The sequence below is a fragment of the Labrus bergylta genome, chromosome 13, assembly GCF_963930695.1.
Source record: "Labrus bergylta chromosome 13, fLabBer1.1, whole genome shotgun sequence".
Classification (NCBI taxonomy): domain Eukaryota; kingdom Metazoa; phylum Chordata; class Actinopteri; order Labriformes; family Labridae; genus Labrus; species Labrus bergylta.
The window spans coordinates 2,358,081-2,381,484 of NC_089207.1; the positions used below are offsets into that span (position 1 = coordinate 2,358,081).

The 23,404-nt window shown below is 40.3% G+C and overlaps 1 protein-coding gene across 3 annotated transcripts in view; it reads left to right on the top strand.

The window, feature by feature from the left end:
* col4a2 (collagen, type IV, alpha 2) overlaps window positions 1-20,252 on the top strand; it is a 67,993-nt gene extending 47,741 nt beyond the window's left edge. Inside the window, exons 6-48 of one of the 3 annotated variants that reach the window (XM_065962408.1) lie at window positions 1-45; window positions 130-246; window positions 339-407; window positions 1,050-1,085; window positions 1,229-1,282; window positions 1,427-1,462; window positions 1,569-1,610; window positions 2,095-2,160; window positions 2,301-2,354; window positions 2,461-2,508; window positions 2,594-2,629; window positions 2,723-2,767; window positions 4,587-4,647; window positions 5,213-5,323; window positions 5,437-5,586; window positions 7,006-7,077; window positions 7,171-7,322; window positions 7,404-7,476; window positions 7,637-7,743; window positions 9,204-9,387; window positions 9,809-9,856; window positions 10,163-10,237; window positions 10,332-10,430; window positions 10,540-10,761; window positions 10,883-11,044; window positions 11,132-11,302; window positions 11,436-11,579; window positions 11,658-11,783; window positions 11,869-12,050; window positions 12,439-12,502; window positions 12,577-12,651; window positions 12,738-12,845; window positions 12,942-13,049; window positions 13,138-13,209; window positions 13,604-13,729; window positions 13,842-13,958; window positions 14,284-14,445; window positions 15,313-15,411; window positions 15,497-15,643; window positions 15,734-15,850; window positions 16,346-16,537; window positions 17,846-18,132; window positions 19,077-20,252. In XM_065962408.1, coding sequence (XP_065818480.1) covers window positions 1-45; window positions 130-246; window positions 339-407; window positions 1,050-1,085; window positions 1,229-1,282; window positions 1,427-1,462; window positions 1,569-1,610; window positions 2,095-2,160; window positions 2,301-2,354; window positions 2,461-2,508; window positions 2,594-2,629; window positions 2,723-2,767; window positions 4,587-4,647; window positions 5,213-5,323; window positions 5,437-5,586; window positions 7,006-7,077; window positions 7,171-7,322; window positions 7,404-7,476; window positions 7,637-7,743; window positions 9,204-9,387; window positions 9,809-9,856; window positions 10,163-10,237; window positions 10,332-10,430; window positions 10,540-10,761; window positions 10,883-11,044; window positions 11,132-11,302; window positions 11,436-11,579; window positions 11,658-11,783; window positions 11,869-12,050; window positions 12,439-12,502; window positions 12,577-12,651; window positions 12,738-12,845; window positions 12,942-13,049; window positions 13,138-13,209; window positions 13,604-13,729; window positions 13,842-13,958; window positions 14,284-14,445; window positions 15,313-15,411; window positions 15,497-15,643; window positions 15,734-15,850; window positions 16,346-16,537; window positions 17,846-18,132; window positions 19,077-19,331 — 4,716 coding nt within the window. In that variant the 3' untranslated portion in view covers window positions 19,332-20,252. The remainder of the gene's footprint in view (window positions 46-129; window positions 247-338; window positions 408-1,049; window positions 1,086-1,228; window positions 1,283-1,426; window positions 1,463-1,568; window positions 1,611-2,094; window positions 2,161-2,300; window positions 2,355-2,460; window positions 2,509-2,593; window positions 2,630-2,722; window positions 2,768-4,586; window positions 4,648-5,212; window positions 5,324-5,436; window positions 5,587-7,005; window positions 7,078-7,170; window positions 7,323-7,403; window positions 7,477-7,636; window positions 7,744-9,203; window positions 9,388-9,808; window positions 9,857-10,162; window positions 10,238-10,331; window positions 10,431-10,539; window positions 10,762-10,882; window positions 11,045-11,131; window positions 11,303-11,435; window positions 11,580-11,657; window positions 11,784-11,868; window positions 12,051-12,438; window positions 12,503-12,576; window positions 12,652-12,737; window positions 12,846-12,941; window positions 13,050-13,137; window positions 13,210-13,603; window positions 13,730-13,841; window positions 13,959-14,283; window positions 14,446-15,312; window positions 15,412-15,496; window positions 15,644-15,733; window positions 15,851-16,345; window positions 16,538-17,845; window positions 18,133-19,076) is intronic. The other 2 variants (XM_065962409.1, XM_065962410.1) reach the window with 2 other exon arrangements.
* Window positions 20,253-23,404: the final 3,152 nt, after the last annotated feature.

Sequence of the window (23,404 nt, forward strand, 5' to 3'; positions counted from 1 at the left end):
GGTATGACCGGAGTTCCGGGGTTTTCTGGAAATGATGGCATTCCGGTGAGTTCAGTAAATTAAGATCAGTATGTTGAGTTGATCCTGCCTGTGAGATCCTCTGAATGATTCAACGGCCTCTCTCTGAAGGGACACCCGGGACAAGCCGGCCCCAGAGGAAAACCAGGCGCTGACGGCTGTAACGGGACAAATGGAGATTCAGGCTCACCGGGGCAACCGGGTTATAACGGCTTACCTGGTTATCAGGTTAGAGTTTGGGATCTATAAACCATGACTAACTTTTCATTTCACATTGATTTGTGTCATTCTGTATTTTTATGTTTGTTTTCACCTCTCAGGGACAATCAGGCAGGAAGGGAGAGAAGGGAGATTCTCTGGAGCTGAGTGTGTTCATGGAGCGTTTCAGGGTGAGAAAGAGGAGCGGACAAGTTCTCCTGGTTTTCATAAAGTTGCATTCACAGCCTCACATTGTGTCTTAAAACTCACTTTTATAGACTTGTTTTATGTGATTTCTCCTTTAAAAATCTATCCCTTTCTTTTATTAATTTATTGCTTTTAACCTTTTTTATCTTTCTCTTCTTTAAATGTTTTAGCCTTTAAATGTATCCCTTCCTGTCTTCACTTTACTGCTCTTAGTCTTTTTAAATTCCTACTCTTTTTGTCGTTTAACTCTTCCGCTCTCTGTTGCTTTATTCATTTAACCAATGTCCCGTTTATCTCTTCTTTTTCTCTTCATTCTGTGTTTACAGCCTGTGATGTGATGTCGTCCCACTCTCCTTCAATTTTTCTCCTGGTTGATTTTAAACTAATTTTCCTTCATTGTATTTAACTGCCTCTCCATACCTGCCTGTTGAATATTATTCCTGTTATTTACATTTTTACAATTTTGCCCTCTCTGTTGATCTCTGTTCTGTTGTCGTGTTGCACAGCACTTTGTAAACACTTGTTTTTAAAGGTGCTATATAAACAAAGTTATTATCATTATTATATTGTTATAACAATTTAATATTAATCTCACTGACTTGATCGTTTCTGATTTCTCTCCACAGGGAGATCCAGGCAGACCGGGGGGAAACGGTATAATTGTAAGACTCACTGTTCAAATGGTTTCTTTCTATCTGTGACCAGTTATCTGTTGTTTCATATCATATTGTTGTATTTCCTGTTTCCTAAAAGCTTTTCTGTTCAAATCTTTTCCATTTACTCTCGTTCATTTGATTTCTCTCAGGGGCCACAAGGAAACTCAGGATGGCAGGGTAACAGAGGCATCGCAGGACCAAAGGTGTGTGGTGTGTGTGTGTGTGTGTGTGTGTGTGTGTGTGTGTGTGTGTGTGTGTGTGTGTGCCATTTCTTTAATACCTTTTTTCTTCAGTATAACTACATTTAATATCACGATTATCAGGATCCTGTTTGTGTTTTCTTTTAGGGTCCCCCAGGGCCTCCAGGTCCCCGAGGACCGAAGGTAACAGTCATTTGTATCAGACATAGTGTAACTGTGTAAACACAACATGAAGTAATGAGTTTGATTGGTAGATTCAGCATCAATCGTGTATTGTTTCTCTGTTTAGGGCACCATGACCACAGTGCTCAAGGGACTTAAAGGGAGCCAGGTGAGTGATACATGAACGCTCAGATCTATAAGTGTACTCTGTTTGTTTTAAAATTAAGCTGTTCTGAGAAATCCTGAATGTGTTTAGGTCCTAAATGATCTGTTCCGTTTAAAATCAACATCGTAGAGTCGGAATATGATAATTAAAAAAATTATAACAGATTTGTGTGTCAAACTTGTTTTTTTTAATTCTCCCCACAACTTCTTTTGATGTATTGTTAAATAATCCAGCTGCAGTAAAAAAGCTTTTTAGAAATCACATTAAATGTATTCATAATCTACCAAATATCACACGTATTTTGTCACATCACATCCCTGGAAGTTTTTCTGCATAACAAATATTTTAAGTATTTTTTGCGATTACTTCTGTAAGTTTGGCAAAGTTTGAATTGTTTTGCAATTGTCACTTATAATTGAGCTTTTTTTTTTGCATCTATCTGAATGAGAGGGATGACTTTTGTTGTACTTTCTACTTACGTCCACAGGGGGACATCGGACAACCGGGGGAACCAGGAAACTCATCTACTCATCCGTTGATTCAGCCCGCTTCGGTGTGTACTTCTGCAAAACATGTTCCTCTTTACTCGTGAACCTGCTGTGATGAAATGAGAAAAAGTCTATCTAATTTATAATTTAAAATCATGTCTACAGTGATATATACCAATAACATCCTGCATGTCGGTTCTGTTAGATACCTACTGGGCCTCAAGGGGAGAAAGGTCAGAAAGGAGAAATAGGAGATCTGGTATGTGAACATTTGTAGAAGATTATTCACATTTACATACATTTAAAAAAAACACCTCAACCTCATCACTTCAGCTTATCAATCCTTGTTCTCTGGTTTATTTTAGGCGGACAACAAAGGAGAGACTGGCATAAAGGGGATACCAGGATCACGGGTAAGCACAGGCACATTTCAACCACAATCTGTCCTCCATCACATGTTATAAAGGCATAATGAACTTTTTTTGTATGTTTTTCAAGGGCTTTCCTGGTGCAGATGGGAGACCTGGACCAAGGGTAATGCTGTGTAAACAATTAGAGATGGTTCATTATTAATTAATCATGACATTTAAATGTTAAATGATTTCTTAATAATCTCTTTATTTTCAGGGTGATCTTGGTGATCAAGGACCAAAAGGCAGAGATGGTCAGAAGGTAAAAAATAAACTTCATTATAATGCTCAAAACATCTCAACACCTACACGTGAATCTAAAATTCATACGTCAGTCATAGTTTAAGCCGGTGTGAGGAGTTTCTATTGATGCCTCTATATATCTAATTAAGAAAAAAAAGACTATGAGCATAAAGATTCACTACAACAAACTTTCTACAGCAAATATTCCCACGTATAATGTTCAACTGTTCCAAAAAAGCAGGCTGAGATTATTTGTCAGAAAACATCACCTATCCAGGATAGGATAAAATAAATCAGCAGAGATAATACTGCTTTGTCCACAGGGGGGCGCCAAAATCAACACAAACTGAAAGTTCCTCAAAGGCAAAAATAACAAAAAATACATTTAAAAAACAAGATATATTATTCTTTGATATTGGATTTTATTTCTATTAAAGGGGACATTTTGATGAATAGGATTGTTGGATAAGAATTTATCAAGAGAAGCCTTTAATTCTAATCTGAGTCTCAATTTTCCCTATTTGTACAAAAGTACAAATATTGGACATTTTTGTAAATAGAAAAAACTTTTGCACATCCATTTTATAAGTTGGATGCGTAGGAGTTCAATGTGCTCAAAAACTTAGAGGTAAATTCCCACACACTGTCTAGCAGTGGCAATGTTAGGCAAACCTTAATTTGCCTGATGAAGGTCTATTACCAAAAAGTTGCCAATACATGTTGAGTTTGCAAGTTAGACAGTTTGCGGGATTTTACCGTAAAGGAACATTTTTCAAGCCCACAGAACTTTATTCTGTCTCAGAGGAGATTCTAAAAACATGAATATATTAAGACATCCAGAATATTCACATCAAATGAAACTGCATTGTTAACCATATCTTTGAATATTTCATAGGCTTTATTTATTATTAGTCAATTTATTGAACATGTTAAGAAAATACAAACACAAAATAAAAAGGAAAAAAACAAAACAAACTGGATCCTCATGATCCATAGCAACAAATAAATAACTCAAATAATATAGTTCATGTTCAAAAAGGGATAGGAAGAAGTTAAAACCTTTTCTGGTCCTACCCCTTCTTAATTTTGTGCATTATTCACAGAAAAGTAAAAATGTTTTCATCAATCAGTGTATGATGTTGGACTTGTTGGCCAAAACAAATTCAGTTTTTAGACAAAACAACAACAAAAATAACGGAAACAGATTAACCAAGACCATCAGCCAAGAAACAACCAAATATAAAAACAGAAAGTCACTGCTCCAGCTCATATCTATTCAATAATTTATTCCTGAAGAGCTTTTATGAGACTTGACATCATATTGATTCATTTAGTTTGAAATAAACGGATTTGAACATTTTCAAGGCTACTGAAAGTTTCAGACGGTTTAAACTCTGATCACAAGTCAGAAACAGTTTGTTGTGTTCGTAAAGTACTTCTGTAGCTTCCCTGGTGTTCAGCCATTCTTTAAAGTTGAGGTACAGAGTCAAACTACAGCTGACTCGTAATTCTTTAAACTGGTTTACAGTCAACTCAGACACAAAACAAAACTAAATGTCAGCCATCATTACCGTACTATGATGATACCAAGATCATTAAAAATAATAACAACATCATCATTTCTGAAGACCTAAGTCCAATCCAATCTGTGTCATTGTGAAACTAAACACAAATGGAAAGAAACAAATACATGACTCAACATGACAAAAATAAGAAGTGTGTCATTTCACATCCTGCCTGCGGTCTCATCCAGTTGCTCCTGATCTTAATACTCAAGGCATTAAAACAACGAGTGAAACTGCTGCTTCTAAATGACTGATTTAATGGGGTTTTTTTAGGGAATCAGAGGAGATGCAGGAGAACTGATTCCATCTGGGAACTGGCCATGGTCATCAGGAGGTAAGTCATAACTACTAAGAAAAGAGACCAGGCAATAAAAAGAGAAAATGAGCGTCAGTATGACAACCCTTGACATGGACTCAAAGTGTCACAGACTTGAAGTGAAACTCTGATGGGAAAGTTGTGACATTACCAAAGTTCACCACACAAAGCTAAAAATCAGATGTTCAAGATGCACGAGATAAATATGGAAGTGATGACGGCTGATAAACTCAGTGAGCTTTAAGGAATAAAAGAGCTTCTTTCATCCAGCAGGACGCAGCAGACAAGCTGGTGAGGGAAAGTCCAAATAATAGAAAATGATAATTGGGGACAAAATGAAGGGTCCATTTCATCTGGGCTAAAAAGGGACAGATGTAGGACACATCCTCCAAATAATATAAAAAAAAGGAAGAAAAGCAAAAGGTTTCAAGACCACAGTCATGTTTAATAAAAAGCACAATCACTATTATTACAGTTTATTCAAAAAGGATGAAACAGGTAGAGATTAAGATGGATTAAAGCAGGGAGAATGTGATGTCTGAGAAAACCTGTCGCTCTGATGCCACTAATTCATGTTTTCCAGGTCCTCCTGGTCCTCCTGGTGATCAGGGTCCACAAGGAGAGAGGGGCCCAGTTGGAGACCAAGGCTCCCCGGGACCCCCAGGACGCCCAGCCTATGATTCACAGCAACAAGGTCTGTACTGGGCAGCTAATATAAAGACATGCACCAAGACTTAAATCCTTCTCATCAGGGCTGTGATAGAATGAACTAAAAATTACAATTTAATGTCCCTCTGTGTCTGTCAGTGTTTGATTTCTTCGGGCCATTTGGAAGAAAAGGAGAAGAGGGAGACAAAGGCCAACAAGGGGAACCTGGATTTTCTGCTGTCATTCCAGGACCCCCGGGCAGCAAGGGGCGCCTGGGGGAGAGGGGCCCCCCAGGTCCCAAAGGATCATGTAAGTTTATGAGGGAGTGAATTTGTCTTCATACATGTACTCTAAGGTTTTAAACATTTAACGTCTTTAATCTAAACATGTGGCTATGTGGTCTGTTGCACCAGCTTGGTGTAAGTTCTGTCTTAAGTTATAGTGTTCAGTCCACACTGAACCAGATGATGACACTAGTCCATTTCTTATTGAAGTTCGTCCATATGTGGTAGCACCATGGGGACGTAAGGTTAATCTAATCTAATTTACCTGAAATGAGCGTGATCTAGAAACACAGTTAAGCAGTGAGTACAGTATGTTATTCTTCTTTTCTCTAGTCCCTCAATTAAACAACTTTTATACACGAGGAGAGGAGTCAGCCGGCCGTCCCGGCGATGTAAACAAAGTGAAGATAGGACTCTGAAAACTCTGAAAACATCACAGACAGTGGGACTCGGGTGTTACACCCATTGTAGACAGTCATGACTCACAGAGTTATTTTCAGAGGAGATACTTGATTTCTATTATATTTAAGTGTAAAAAAATCGCATATTAAGCCTTTAACTTTATGTGACCAATCTGAAAATAAAAACTGTTAACTGCTGTTGATCAACAAACAGCGACAAAAATGTACGGTATGTAACAAGGCGCTGGTAGACTAGTGGTTAATGCGAGTGTCACATGTTCAGAGGCTACAGTCCACCAAGCAGATGGCCTGCTTTCCTGCATATCATTCTTCACTGACTCTATCCACAGTCCTATCTCTAATTAAAGGCATAAAAAGCCCACAGAAACTATTTTAAAGAGTAACTAAACTCTAACTAAACCCAAAACCACTTTTTTCAACTCTAAACCTCTGTATTTGAGTATTAAGTAGTGTTATGGATCAATTCAAGTCCAAATCTCGACACTTGAGTACAAAGTATTGAAATTTGAAATATTGTGTTAGAAATGTCCATAGTGACTGCTCTCTACCGGTTGTGTGGAGAACACGCCTACATCACCAAACCTATAAAAGCCTTGTCACTTGACGCGGCAAACTGTCGGGAGTCAAGTGGATTGAGAGAGCTGCGCGATCAATAGTTTAGTGGTTTAGTAGTTGGATTGTGCTGTTAGTATAGATTAATTTAGTGTAGATTGTAGAGTTGTGAGTTTATAGTATTTACAAAGTTAGTTGGAGGTTGTAGGCAGTAGATTCGTTGTTAGATCTTATCAATATAAGTTAGATAGTGGCTTAGCTTTAATTGTAGGTTAGCTTTAGCTCGTAGTTTAGCACAGTGACTTTTAGGAAACTTAGTTAGTTGTTTGATTTACCATTTAGTTTTTAGAGTATTTATTAGATAGTGGCCAGGATGGGTCAGCAGTTTCATTTTACATTTTTAAAGTATGCCACATTTGAACTTCCACATAGTTGGTGCAACCCAGTGCTGTCATTCCTCATGTCTGTAGGGGCTGAGTTCTTCAAGGGAGCCCCCGGCTGGAGAGGACGCCCAGGAAATGGAGGCTTTAAAGGACTGAAAGGTGCTGCAGGCTAAAGACAATTTCTGACAATTAGTTAAATTCACAACATGCACAATGATGTTGACCTGTTGGTGCAACGCTGTGTTTATTTAGGTGATCATGGGGAATGTGAATGCATCATTGTTAACTCTAAACCGGGGATCCCTGGCCCTGCTGGTGAACCCGGTGATCGTGGGATGACTGGAGAGTTTGGTCAGGAGGGAGATGTGGGAGACCCCGGTCCCCAGGGAGACGACGGAGTCCCAGTGAGTTTAATCAAGTCATATCATCTTTGTCTGTCATTTAAAGCCCTTTCCCTGTTTTACTCACACTTTGCTGTCTCACAGGGATCTCCTGGACTCGGCGGTGTTCCAGGTCCAAAAGGTCGGAAAGGAGACCTGGGTGTGGCCACGCAGAAAGGTGCAGTGGGCCTGTTCTTTCTTCACATTTCAGATCAGCACCTCGGAAACAAATGGGCCAGAAAACAGTTGATTATCCTTCATCTTTGTGTGCATACTCTGTTTGTGCATGTGTTAGTTTTATCTAAATCTTCATCCTTGTATCTGTGTGATCGCTGCAGGATCCTCTGGAGACCCAGGCGTTCCCGGGCGAGATGGTGAGCCAGGATCACCGGGTGCTCCTGGTAGAAATGGGTTGCCTGGTTTCCCTGGGAGCACAGGTCCTATAGTGAGTCCCCCAAAACTTTTCTCCACAACAATAGTTTCAAATTGCACTTTACAGTCATATCTGAGCAACAGGGTGCGCTGTAGCCCAGCGGGAAAATCTCAATCATTGATCCTGCTGTCAACATGTTGAAGTGTCTTAGGGAAAGTCTCTGAACCCCAAATTGCCCCTAAATCTCTTTGAAGGATTAGAATGGTACTGATGGGCAGATTGCCACTTTACATATCAGCCTCAGCTGTCAATGTGTGAATGTGACATGTAGCATATAAATGCTTTGAGTGGTCAGAAGACTTAGGGCGCACTCACACTAGCAAAGTCTCATACCCAGCTTAAGCACGATTGTCCTCCCTCCCCATTCCCCCGCCGGCCTGCACTCACACTGCTCCAGGACTAACCGGGCCTGAGCACGGTTAGTCCTGTACATAACGTTGTTATACAACACATTCGCACTCACACTAGTTAAAACTAACTGGACTGAAAGGCTTTATATGCAATTTTTTGATCCAGCAGATGTCGCCCTTGAGCACCAGCATGAAACCAAAACAACTCGCACTGCATTGTTGTGTTAGCATGCTAATGCTAGCGATCTTTATTATGCTCGTATCTTAGACTTAGACTTAGACTTTCTTTATTGTCAGATAAGAACACAATTTTGTTGCATTTGGCTCGTTGTAGTGCAGGATAAAAACAGCAGCAAGTATTTACATAGAAAAAATAAGGTGCATGTAAATTTACCTGAAATGAGCGTGATCTAGAAACACAGTTAAGCAGTGAGTACAGTATGTTATTCTTCTTTTCTCTAGTCCCTCAATTAAACAACTTTTATACGTGAGGGGAGGAGTCAGCCGGCTGTCTAGGCGATGTAAACAAACTGAAGATAGGACTCTGAAAACTCTGAAAACATCACAGACAGTGGGACTCGGGTGTTACACCCATTGTAGACAGTCATGACTCACAGAGTTATTTTCAGAGGATATACTTGATTTCTATATTTAAGTGTGAAAATCACATATTATGCCTTGATATGATTATGATTAGGGTGTGATCAGAACCCAGCAGGGTGTGGGAGTTTTAGGTTTCTAGATCCCTTAGCTGTGGATCAAGCTGCAGGAGAACCTGAGGCGTTCTCACTCTGTTGACTCTTCAAAAAAAACAGATCTTAAACATTTTCTATAACTGTTTTATCTACTGCTGCCTTGGAGAATCAGAGTAGGATTGTCCGACACAACTTGACCAACTACCATGGATCATAAAGAGTGAAAGGCTTAAAGAGGTCCAGCAACACTTTTAGTATGAAACCTGCTAGAAACCTCTAGTATAAACCTGCTGTCTTCCCACAAGTTCAATTACTTCTTATCTACTTCTTCTTAACTATTATTATTATTCAATCACTATCATAACATTTCTTAAAAAATGACAAGTGTACCCAATAGAAAACTGATTCTTCTGCTTCATGTCGACAGGGAGAAGGTCTCAGCGGAGAGCGTGGAGACAAAGGTTTCCCGGGTCGGCCTGGTCTGCCTGGTGCACCCGGAATAAGGGGGGAACCAGGAGCAGATCTCAAGGGTACTAAAGGCCAGCCGGGTTTACCTGGTGACGACGGCCTTGCAGGATATGAAGGAGTTCCCGGAACACCTGGAATTCCAGGTGAGAGGCAGCTGTCTGCCACCTTTCCTGCTTTTTATAATATCTTATATTGTTGTTGCATATTTCTCCTCGGAGGTCTTTATCTCTTAACAGACAATTGACCCCGTTTTCACTCTGAGGATTTCTCATGACCTCACCTCTCTTTAAATAATCTCTTTCATGATTTAATACAAAGCAGTGAAATGGGAATGGCCATTAATGGCTTGTTGTGAGTAAAAAACAAAAAAAGGACGCATGAGAAGTATTATTTTTACTGTTTAATTTACTTTTCTTTCTTCTCTTCTGGTTTTCACCTCGATGCAGCAGCTGCATCCCTCAAACCAGCTGTAGCTGAGCTTGTTTGAGATAATGCTTGTGCTTCTGAGTAAGTCTTGTGTTCGAATGCTTCTCTCTTTCATTCCCTCTCATTCGCTTCTGAAAGGCGGCTGTATTCCAAGAGGAGATGGAGGACAGGTGGATGTAACAGGTAGCGGGTATAATGACGTTTTCACTTTATTGCTTCCTTCATAACCACTCTTTTCAGCTTTGCATTTGGATTATATGACTATTTTGCATAAGGAATATTTACTTCTTTATACTGTATATATAATTGAAATTTTGGAAAATTGAGATTTACGCTAATTTAAGTTTTAACCATGTTCTAAAAAAACGATCCACGCTGGGCAGTAGACAAAAATCACTTGCACCAAAACTGTATTTTCTATTCAAAAGATTTGAAATGTCATACAACCAGGATGTTTTTCTGAAGTCTTTGTTTATGATGTTTTATCCTAAGGTCCTTGTAGTGCTGTTCCAGGACCTCCTGGACTGCCCGGTCCTCCAGGGCCAGCTGGATCACCTGGTTTCCCAGGTAACACAACAAGATACAGTTCTGAATGTTACCTACTGCGTTACCTGCTTGAGTGATTGTTGTTACATGTTTGTGTCCTGTGATCCTTCAACAGGCGCTCCAGGCCAAAAAGGACCGCAAGGTCAGTTTGGACCACACGGAGAGAAAGGAGAGATAGGAGAGCAAGGCCAAGGCGGACCTCCTGGACCACCAGGTAAGGAGTGAAATATTACAATAGGTGGAGAGAATTTGTCTTTGATTTGAATATTGTTTCTATGTCAGATGATTTTCTTTGGTTTAACATTTACGGTTCTTCAATGAAGGTTTTACTGGCCCTCGTGGAGACTTGGGGGTTCCCGGCAGCAAAGGTTCAGAAGGAGCTTCTGGTTTCCCCGGTGTGCCCGGGCGACACGGGCCTCAGGGTGAGAAGGGTGTTCACGGAGAGATAATTGGAGCATCGACAGGACCGCCTGGTGACTTTGGGCCTTCTGGACTTCAAGGAAACAAAGGCCAGACCGGTGAACCAGGAGAGCCCGGCATGAAGGGTCAGCCATATCTTATATTCTTCTTATTTAACCCACCTGTTACTGGATTCATCTTATTGTCTTACCCTCAGCATTAATCAGAATGTTTCAAGAAATCTGATGTTCTTATTCAATCTCCCAGGAATGGGCGGCATGCCCGGTATGATCGGTACCAAGGGTGAGAGTGGTCCTTGGGGCCTGCAGGGGGAGGAAGGGAGGCCCGGGCCAGCCGGCAAGTACGGTTACCCGGGGGATCCTGGGAGAGCTGGTCTCCCTGGGCCGCTTGGTGACACTGGACTACCAGGTTACACACACAAACAGTCCATAGAAGAAATGTTCTCGTCATAGTTGACATATTTTTTTAATTCTGGCCTGACATCCTGCTCACCAGGTTTCACTGGACAGAGGGGACCTGAAGGAGATCCAGGAGCTCCAGGTCCTATAGGGTTAAAAGGCGTCCCCGGGTCTTATGGTGATGATGGTGTTGTTGGAGAGCTGGGCTCAACGGGCAACCCAGGACAGTCTGGTAGAGACGGACGCCCTGGACTTCCGGGAATGAAGGGTTTGTTTTATTCTATAGTTATATTTATAACTTTATGATATAGATAAAAAAACAACATATTGTAAAAAGCTGAAATGATTTAAGCAGTTTTGGTCGTTTTTCTGTTACTTCTGATGGTCCATGTCCCTCCCAGGTTACAAAGGGTCCACGGGTATGTCGGGTTTCGAGGGGGTCCGGGGTGAAGTGGGCGTGAAGGGCTTCGGTGGAGAAAGAGGAGAACCTGGATTGTTGGGTCAAAGTGGTCCAAAAGGATTAATGGGTCATAGTGGAGAGAAAGGTGAGGCTGTTAGGATCCAAGTGGCTTCCACATAAAATTCATTGAATTATCATGTAATAAAAAACGACTGTCCACCAGGTGATCGGGGTCTGAGGGGGCCACTCGGGGATGAACCTGAAATCTCTGCTCAGACAAAGGTTGACATGAAGGGAGTCAAGGGAGACCACGGACACCTAGGACAGCAGGGTTTCACTGGACCAAGAGGTAAACAAATATAATCCACTCTGAATCTGTCACCTCGTCTGTCCAGTCACACAAATCTTAACCTCTCATCATACTCTTTCCGAAGGTACCAAGGGTCTCCAGGGTGTGCCGGGCACAGAGGGATCTCATGGTCTTCCTGGAGAGCCCAGCTATGATAAAGGTTACATAGGAGACCCAGGTCCACAGGGGCTGCCGGGGTTAAAAGGAATGCCAGGCCTGACAGGAAATCGTGGAATCACTGGTTTCCAGGGAATGTCAGGCGACGGTGTGAGTAAAAAATACATGGGAAGAATTCATATGACTTAACCAGGTTCATGATTTGACCTTAAAGGCTTTATATGCAATTTTGGGACTCGGTGTTACACCCATTGTAGACAGTCATGACTCACAGAGTTATTTTCAGAGGATATACTTGATTTCTATTATATTTAAGTGTGAAAAATATAAAGCCTTTAAGTTAAAAATATAAATCTGACCCTCTGCGAACCAAATCATCCAATGATAGATCTCGTCTGTCATTTGTGTAATTTTCCTCTTAACTCGTAAAAAAGTTCAATCAGTTTCTTTCATTGTGACATCATACAGTAAAAAAAGTCATATTTTCTAATGTTTTAAATGTTTTGACTTCTTATTCATGACTTTCTGACTTTTTTAGGGAATCAAAGGGAGTCCTGGAGCCTATGGTGCACCAGGTGACAAAGGAAGGAAAGGAATCAAAGGTACAACCTCCGAGTTCATCTTTGTGCAGATCAAGAGTAGAGACAGTGTTGAGAAATGCTGAATGTTGTTTCAGGTGAGACCGGCCCTCGTATCGAGCTTCCAGGACCTCCCGGACTGAGAGGAGAGTCTGGTGTTCCAGGAGATCCAGGTACGAACTGTAGTTTAGTTTTTCTTTAGTGTTGATCAGCTCTACTTTGTTTTTCTGGTAATTGATGTTTGATACCCCCTTTACAGGCCAGAAAGGTTTCTTTGGAACACCTGGAGACAGGGGTTCACCTGGTTTTGAAGGTATTGAAGGGAAAAGAGGAGACCTCGGTGAACCAGGAATATTGGGATTCCATGGTATGAGTTCTTTCCTATTTCCATATCATATTGTATCATATTCTTTTACACTTCCAATGAACAAAATAACATTTTAAATGCTCTGACATCTTGCAGGCCCAGATGGGCAGAGGGGGACTCCTGGTAACCAAGGTCAGAAAGGTTTTCCTGGACCTTCTGGAAAAGAAGGACACCCAGGATTCCCTGGCTTCCCAGGAAACAGAGGTAACATGATAAAAACCCAGTGCTCTCTCTATTTGATCTACTGTTTATCCACCATGTTCTTCCACCTGATCTTTGTGAATGTCTGCAGGTTTCCCTGGCCTGAAGGGTCTTTATGGCTTAGATGGATTGAAAGGACAAAAGGGTTTCGCTGGAACACCAGGTATTCAACCATATGCAACCTTCAACAATAAAAGAGCATGAATGTTTCACGTTATTACGAGTGTGATAAGATACAATATCTTTAAATCGTAAGACGATGCAGTGAGCTAAAGAGCTTATATTATTTGCAGTTTGACTTGCAGCAAAACTTTCATATAATGTTCAGGATCAAATAACTTAAATTATTCTTTTGTCAGTCTATTGAGTCCAATGTGAACATCTAACTTTCTACCTGTAACTACAAGTTATTACAGTTTTTATTTTTCCATCAGTAAAAATCACAAACTTCAGAAGTGAGAATCATTTGAGTCCCTTTGGCTCAGTCACTCAAGATGAGTCTCATATTGAATACATAACATGTCTCAGAAGTAAGGCTGGCTTTGAATCTCTGGCAGGTCTGGATGTCTCTGGACCAGTTGGGGAACCCGGAGTCAAAGGAGAGAAGGGAGAAAGCGGTATCCCCAACAACCAACCAGGTTTTCCTGGCACAGAGGGTTTGAAAGGTTTCCAAGGACCCCCAGGTTAGCCGTTTCTCTGATGTATTAGCAGTTAATGAAAAAAGATGTTCTGTATGTCTTTATGGGGGTTTAACCATTGTGACATTTGAAATAATACCGTTTTTAACTCGTTCAGGAGACCATGGTCCTCCTGGACAGCTGGGACTCCGCGGCCCATCTGGACCAGATGGGACCCCAGACAGACCTGGACCAAGTGGGGACCATGGCTTTGTAGGACCTAAAGGGTACCAAGGTGAGAGGATGCAGTTTGAGGGAAAAAAAGATACATAAACAGCTTTAAAAAGTAACAAAGTTTACTTAATAGTAAGGAGTAAATACAGATCTCGGACAAATACTTGAAATTTTTTATCATCACAAATATGATGAATTATGATTATACTACTTTTTTTTCATTTTCATTGTGTTCTTCTTCAAAACATAAAATTCTTTAAGAAAACTCTTTAAAATGTCAGACTGTAATTTAAACATGACGTTGATTAATTATGATATTTTATTTTTGGATTTTCCACTCCCATACAAAATTCTGCTTAACCCTAACTGGTTTATTTTTTTCTCAGGGTTCCCTGGACCCAGTGGGATTCCGGGTGTGGATGCTCCTCCTGGAGAGAAGGGTATACTTGGAAATCACGGGTTTCCTGGAATCCCTGGTCAGAGAGGGTACAAAGGAAATCAAGGTCCTTTTGGATACAGGGGGGCCAACGGAGTCTCTGGGAAGAAAGGTGAGCAGGAGGTGTCGTAGCTTTTGTTCAGCTGTTGAGCAGGAGGTGAAGTGTTTTCTGTAGCAGAACTTAAAGGTGAACTGAACCCTCAGATGTTGAATCAGGTCCCGGGTGTTATTAACATGTTCTTGTGATAAGGTTGTCCAATAAACTTGATCTGGCAATAGTATCACTTTATTCTCTTATGGCAACATTATAGCACTTAACTGCAGATGTAATGTAATAATAATAATTTATACTTTATTAATCCTGCGAGGGGAAATTCAGTTTTACACTCTGTACACATCTATACATACATATATATATATATATATATATATATATATATACACATATATATGTATGTAATGTAGTTACTACAACTTACCAACAATTAAAAAACATATTTAAATTAACCAAATAACATATGAATACAATATACTAATCTATACTTATTAGAATGTCAACATTATTTTTTATTGGGAGTTCTTTATTTTAATGTTTTTAATTGTTTGATTTTTACCACTGTTATCTTATTTCACACACACACAGGAACCAATCAATCAATACATTTTTATTTGTATAGCGTCAACTCATAACAAGTGTTATCTCGAGACACTTTACAAAAAGCAGGTAAAATACCTTACTTATTGCTATATTACAAAGACCCGGCCATCCATCATGAGCACTTTAGCAAAGCTGGCTTGGAAAAGGATAGGGGGAGAGATGGGATAAAATGCAGGAAGAGGGATAGGGAATACAAATACAAGGCACAGAAAGAAACTATAAGAGCGTGTGTGTGTCAGTGTATTAACCTGTGATTGGCTAATAAGAAAACCAATCAGCTCCATTCTTTGTTCAGCGTTGATTAATTTGTCATTTCTTCAGGAGTGAAAGGAGAGCAAGGGCTGATGGGAGTTCCTGGTCAGATGGGTTTGAAGGGAGAAAGAGGGTCACCCGGTCCAAAAGGAAACACTGGAATCCCAGGTCCGTCTTGGATTTGGATGTGGTAAAAACAACTTGTCTTTTCTGTTTGTGTTCTTCATTATTAAATAATCCTTCTGTGCTGCAGGTCTGCCTGGGACTACAGGCATCCCAGGTCCTCTTCCAATTCCCATCAGCATGCCTGGAGAGAGGGGCCCTGCAGGACCACAGGGTATCAAGGGACCGATGGGGTTCAAAGGTGTAACGGGGCCACAGGGCCCCCCTGGGAGTAACGGTTAGTTATTCTCATGAAGCATTTATTTTTAACCTTCTTTACATGAAAATGTTTCCTCTGCGTCATGTCTGCGTCGTCTTTCTGTTTCAGGTTTCATGGGACCCATCGGTCAGAAAGGCATGCCTGGGATCGGTGGTAGACCAGGAACGCCGGGATTTCGTGGAGAGGACGGACAAATAGGCCACCCCGGTCTGCAAGGCATGGAAGGTACGTCTGACACACAGCGGGCCAGTTGAGTATTAGCCTTTTAATCCTGGATTACAGGATTTTAAGTAGCTGGAGATTTAAGAAACAGCCAACTTCGAGGAGGGATTCGATTGTTAGTTTTGGAAAAGTCACTTTAAAGAATGAATTAGAAAAGAACTGAAAACTGATCCAAGGTCAAAAGAGAAGAAAAAAGTCTCACAGTCTGTTTGTATTATTATTTGTATTTTATTATTATTATTTTATTATTTATTTTTATTTATTTATAATTTTATTATTATTATTATTATTTTTATTATTATTTATCATTATTTTATTATTATTTGTATTATTATGTCATGATATTAGCAGAGATGAGGTTGTGATGTTATGAAAATATGATGTCACAGTAATTTAAGTAGCTGGTAGTAAAGTTGTGAAATATCATGGATTTTGTTCTTGAATTGATGATTACGTTCAATTTTCCACACACATCTGTTATTCTTTATTTCTTAATAGGTCGGCATGGCAACACTGGTGTCCCGGGTTTACCTGGTATGCCGGGCCGCAGCGTCAGCGTGGGATACCTGCTGGTGAAACACAGTCAGTCAGAACAGACGCCCATGTGTCCTGTGGGGATGTCCAAACTGTGGGACGGCTACAGTCTGCTGTATTTTGAGGGACAGGAAATGGCCCACAATCAGGACCTGGGTAAGTGAGTCTGAGCTATGTCCACACTCTGAGGGGTCTACAATCTCACAATGTGTTGTATACGGATACAAGTCCCTTTTCTTTTGCATTGTACAAAATCTGATGATTTAAGAGAATTATTGTTTCATGAAGTAAAATAAGAAATATTGGGGCGGACACATGTGCAGAAACTGGAATGGCTGTTTAATGTTTGATGTATTTAAACATCAACTAAGCCTTTAAAGCTCATTTTGTTTCAAAAGCTTGGAAAAGAAGACAGGATAGTCTGTTTAATTAGTTTGACTTCATGCTTTCTCCTTTTGTTTCTTGAGAATGAATATAGCTTACCTAGTGCACTCTGATCCAAGAACATTTTTTTAAATTTATGGTGTCATACATACATATGGATGTATGTATGACACAATAACAAAATAAAAAACTAAAACTAAAACTACAATTTTTGCAGCTGGGAGTTAGCTGATACAATGAATGATCGGTGCATTCGGCTGACAAACACCAGAGCGAGTTTGTTTCAGTTCAGTTCAGTCAGAACGCATCAGTGGAAACATTCTCAGACTACATTTATCTGACATTGTGATCCAGTGGACCAGAAGACATTACAAAGAGGTCTGTCTCATCAGCTTTCACTGCTGGTACAGTTTGATTTTGGATGCATTAAGACCAGCCAGAGCGCTAACATTTAAACTGCACATCACAAACACATATAGAAGAGCAGGGAATGAATGAAAACAGTACAATAAAGCTTGTGTTTTTTTACAACAACTTTGTCACAATCTTCTGTTGTGTGATCTCAGTGATGATATCCCCAATGTGTTTTACTTGTTCAACTAGGCAAGCCAGTACAAGAGTTACTATGACTCTAAATCACTTTAAGTCTTTATATGAGATTTTTCACACTTAAATATAATATAAATCAAGTATATCCTCTGAAAATAACTCTGTGAGTCATGACTGTCTACAATGGGTGTAACACCCGAGTCCCACTGTCTGTGATGCTTTCAGAGTTTTCAGAGTCCTATCTTCAGTTTGTTTACATCGCCCAGACGGCCGGCTGACTCCTCCCCTCGTATATAAAAGTTGTTTAATTGTGGGACTAGAGAAAAGAAGAATAACATACTGTACTCACTGCTTAACTGTGTTTCTAGATCACGCTCATTTCAGGTAAATTTACATGCAGTGTGAAGATACCAGCATAATAAAGATCACTAGCATTAGCATGCTAACACAACAATGCAGCGCGAGTTGTTTTGGTTTCATGCTGGAATTGTTTGTGTAATTTGTGTAATTTGTTTCTTTTGTGCTGCTCAGGTCTGGCTGGCTCCTGCCTCCCTCGCTTCAACACCATGCCCTTCCTCTACTGCAACCCCGGAGACGTTTGTTACTACGCCAGCAGGAACGATAAGTCCTACTGGCTGTCGACGACGGCTCCTCTTCCCATGATGCCGGTGGAAGAGGCAGAGATCAAACCGTACATCAGCCGCTGCTCAGTGTGTGAAGCTCCATCGGTCGCCATCGCCGTCCACAGCCAGGACATCACCATCCCACAGTGTCCTGCAGGCTGGCGCAGCCTGTGGATTGGCTACTCCTTCCTCATGGTGAGTTCAGGGCTTCACTCCTGTAAAAAACTAAATTATCAAACTGATATAGTTTCAGAAATGATTTCAGTGATCATTTGTTGTACCCCTGAGCTTGTGTTAACAGTTGTTATAAATCATAAAAAACAGAGGAGGTTTGGGACATTTGAAAAAAAAAAAAATTATTGGAGGCTCCAGATCTACAAAACAATTCCTGTTTTGCAAACTGGGATTTGTGGGACGGGGGGTCTTCATGAAAAGGTGCGCATGCTGCAGCATGGGGAGAGTTTCAGTAGCTTGACCCAACACTGGTGACGGAAAGTAATCTCCTTATTGCTATTTTTATTACTGCTTTTTATTCTAGTATTTGAAATTAGGTATTTATTTATCTTTTTAAATGGAGCTTCCCAGTAATAAAAAATATAAAATAATTTTAGCTCTTGTGATTTTGAAGATTTGTTGTGTTTATTGCCACTCCAGTTGTACAAGCACAATCGAGTACATTCTTTTAAGATTTATTTTTGGGCATTTTGTGCCTTTTATTTTAGAGATAGGACAGTGGATAGAGTCAGAAATCACTGGTCTAGAGTATTAGCATCAAATATGTTTGCATAATACTTAAAGAAAGGATTCCAAGTTTTTGGAAATCTCTTCGATGAACCCTGAACCGTGCATCTAATTTTTTCCAGTTTAAGAACTGACATAACCTCGCAAATCCAACGTGAGTGGGATGGAGGGGTTGGAGATTTCTAATTGAGGAGGAGATTATTTCTTAAAAACAGTCTGTTCCTATGTTTACTTTGTGACACGGGACTAAATTAATTATTTGCTGTGCTTAAGCTACAGAAACTTAAATACTGTGAGGTCACTGTAGTCAGTTCATTGTTGAACCAAACATCAAATTGTGCATTTGACTTCTCACCTGCCTCGCTTCTCCCCCCCCCCCCTCACCTTTGTCTCCACAGCACACAGCAGCAGGAAATGAAGGCGGAGGTCAGTCTTTGTCGTCGCCGGGCTCCTGCCTGGAGGATTTCCGCACGACACCGTTCCTGGAGTGCAACGGGGCCAAAGGAACATGCCACTACTTCGCTAACAAACACAGCTTCTGGCTCAGCTCCGTCGATCAGTCGTTCCACACTGAGCCGGCATCAGAGACGCTCAAGGCGGGCCAGCTCCTGTCACGCATCAGCCGCTGTCAGGTGTGCATGAAGAACCTTTGAGAAAACTCTCAATTCATGTGGAAAAGAAGAAAAAAAAACCTCCCAACGGTGTGATGTCATCTCTCTATCCACATATTAACAATCATGTAAATGAGAAACTGTCTTCACAAGCCACAGAGCTCAGACAACAAAAAGACTGTCTGATGCCTCACAGAATAGAAGACCCAACAGCATTATGGGAAATTGAGTATTTTGTAATAAATGTGGATTGGTGCTTACTGTTTAACTTATTACCTCAGCTACTATGAGATATTATCAACAATAAGATACAGAATACAGCTGAACCAAAGACGCTTTATGTACGCACTGCTTCAGTTTATCTATTATACGTTTTGATTGTTTAGGGTCTCCTGCCCACCATACAGCCACTAACACTGCTCCATTAGAGGTTTCAATAATGTTTGGTTGATTACTATCCACCGTATTATCTTGCTTTAAAAACCTATTTTTATAACATGACAGTCTTTTCAGTGTTTCATGTAATTAAGAGCTTTTCAGAAGTTGTCTATAACTCTCTTATTTTCCATACAAACGTTCACACAATGCACTGAATCTCTTTGTATTTATATCAGCTGAATAAACTTGACCCCCTCCTGAAAAGTTGTAATGTACAGTCACATCTTAAACCACTCATGATGCATTCATGTGCCTTTACAAATGTACTGAATGTAGTATTGAACCGCCCACAGGACAGTATGTAAACAGTTTGGATCAAAAGTCTCACTGTATCAAAATCCTCCTGCATCAGATGAGAACACAATTTAGAAAGTAGGTCAAATGTTTTCTGCTTCACCTAGATTCACTTGTTTGGGGGGACAAATAAATCCACTGAAAACATTTGTTTAGCTTGTAATTTAATTACAGTAAGTTGTCATAACATGCTCATTTCATGTGATTAGATTAAATGTTGTTTACTTCAGAGTCTGTTTACTTCATTTCAGCCTCACCAGCTCATTAAAGGCTTTATATGCCATTTTTTGATCCAGTAGATGTCGCCCTTGAGCACCAGGATGAAACCAAAACTATGGGATTAATATACTATCTTTATTTAAGAGCATGTTATTTTTCTTAAGAACAGGTTTTTAAGTTTTGAGAGCAATACTTATTGATTTTACATTCAGATGTTTTCATTCTTTCTCTCAAAAACCTCTTTGTACTCAAATAGTTGCTGCTTGTGTTTAGGGTTAGGGTTTAATGTTTGCTTGCTCTCAGATATTCTCGCGCTCGCAGCTCAAACTTCTGCTCTCGGATTTTATGACGAATCAACCAATAGAAAACGGGTACAGGATCGGCCAATCACGTCCACGCCGCGCTATTGCTGGGGAGTTCGCTGTACTGATTAGCGCGTCCCGTATGGGCGGTTACTCTTTAACCGCAAATACTCCGGAGCTCCCGCGGCTTTTGAGTAGCCTATCTATGGAATAATTATGGTACAGTACACTGTCCTCTTTTCAGTTGCGCCAACAGGGTTTAGGATCCGCCTGTAAGCTTCAACGGCTCTTAAACCGACTTCGCAGCTGTCTGCGTAGCCTAATGTCAGACAGCAAACTGTGAGCACATTTAGAATGTTTTAAAAGGCAATAACGTAAATTTCTTTAGAAAAAACTGTGTTGTTAATTTAGCAAATGAAAAAATCAATCTTGTTTCAATGCATTTCGACTTTCGGACTTTTCAATGAAGTTCATTAGAATATTTCTCAGCAGCTGTAAAGGAGCAGAGAGGACACTCAGTGTTGTCAGCTTAAAGTCACTCTTGTGGAAGTAGAACTTAAACTAATTTTTAGACTAAATTTTTTAGACACCTTAGTGTCTAACATTAAAGCTGAAATGCCAAATATTGGCTACAGATTGGTAATGGGAAGACTGAGATCCTTAGGCCACAGGGTACAGTGGAACAGAATGAAAGCAGCTATATGCATAGAGTAGATGCAGCTGGGATTCTTGCTCGCTTGACACAGTTAGGCTGTGTTGTGAGAAGAAGCTGCTCTGTAAGAGCCCCCCTATCTCTTGTGCATGTGGATACTAACCACAAACTCATAAGGTAAGTTGCTTTCACATGAAGTTGTCAAATGAATGAATCATCTGTAACAAACACATACAATATACTAAATTTGACTTTCTCCTATATAGGTACAACATAGTCATTTTTGGGGGCATAGATGGCTTTTCCAGAAAGGTATTGATTCAAATAATATACAGTATTTTGTGACGCATGGGTTTATGGATAATTTCTCTGTGGTTGCATGTAAAACTATTAAATGAAGCCGTTTCAACAAATTATGCTTAGACTTTGTCATGATTTGGTATTATTTAGTTTTGTATTTTCAGTGTTTAGTGTTTCTTTATGTTCTCGTGTGTTTTGTTCATTCTTCAGTTCTGTGTGTCTTCAGTGTTTCATGTATTTATTTTGGAGTTGTCCTCAGTGTTTCTTGTGTCCATTCCTTCCTCTGTGTGTTTCCCTCCATTGTGATTGCCCTCATTGTCTTCACCTGTGTCTTGTTAGTCTCACCTGTGTTTGATTACCCCATGTCTATTTAGCCTCTGTGTTTCTTCCCTTCTGTCTCAGTTCATTGTATGTGTTTGTCGGTGTCATTTGTTGCATGTCAGTTTACCCGTGGCTCCTTCTCTTGTTGGATTTTTTGGAAGTAAGTTTTTGTTTGCCTTTTGTTTGAAGAATAAATAGTTTTAGTGAATCCTGCATCTGGGTCCTCCTTTGTTTTTGTGATCTGTGACAGACATAAGTCATAGTATTATTAAAGTGGTACTTTTATGATCTTTGTCCATGTCCTGTACCTAGAACCTGCCATAGGGCATCTACTGGCCTCGCTTTCTTCCTGACCTCCTGTGATAAGAACGGTTTGCCCTCAAGCAAAAGACAGTGCAGTCTGATATACACACACACACACACACACACACACACACACACACACACACACACACACACACACACACACACACACACACACACACACACACACACACACACAAGTCAATTTGGATGTTCTGAATAATAACTATATATAGAATTTTGCATCTTTTAATACCTCTTCACATATTTCAGGATCTGAGGTGATCAGGATGTGGAGAACATTGATATTGCCCGATTAAATGTTTAGCAAGATAGCCTGAACCTTGACTCAGCATAATTTATCACTGTGTGTAGTTATCAAGACTATAGATATGATGCACCTAATTAATTTAACAACATCAATCTGAAAACAACTTATTGCCTTATCAGCACATGTAAAATCCATATGAACAAGGGGCTGATTCCATTCCCCAGTACCCCGTTGCCTAAGGATCTCAGTCTCCTGGTCTGACATTGTACTGGACCCTGACAGAGAAATTCCAAATGATGCTGTTTGATGCAATGCTACAAGTCTGATTCTCTACAGTTTAGTACTGTATTATACATTTATTTATTATTTAAGTGCCCCTTTTTACAATTTACACTATTCCTCACTCAACAGATAAAACTGTGATTGTTTTTTATCTTACAACTTTTTCATGACCGAATCGAGCGGCTTTGGAGAGATGTGTGGACCGCAGTAACAAGCACATACTATGATGTGCTGCACAGTCTCGAAGAAGAGGGACTGCTAGACATCTCAAACACGTTGCACGTCTTCCTGGTGCATTTTGTGTTCCTACCTCGTCTACGCAGTGACCTTCAAACCTTCACTGAGGGCTGGAACCATCACCCACTCCGCACAGAAGGAAACATGACCCCTCAGCAGTTGTGGCAAATGGGGCTGCTGCAAAACAGCACAGCCGAGGTTGATAATGTTGAGGTGCATGCTTACATTACTGCATTTATCTCTGTTGAACATACAGTCCTCTCAACAACTGAAACAACAAGGCCTATTCATTTGTCATAGGAATTGGCCAACATTTTTGCTTAATTGAAACAAGGGTTGTCAAAGTAAAGTTGTTTGTTTGAATCCTAGGATCTGCAAGAACTTGACATTGACTGGGAGAGTGCCCTTCACAGTCATGAGCACCTTCCAGAATGTGGGGTTGTGGTCCCAGATTTCCCCTCACCTGTAAGTGACCAAGATGTGGCAGACCTTCAAA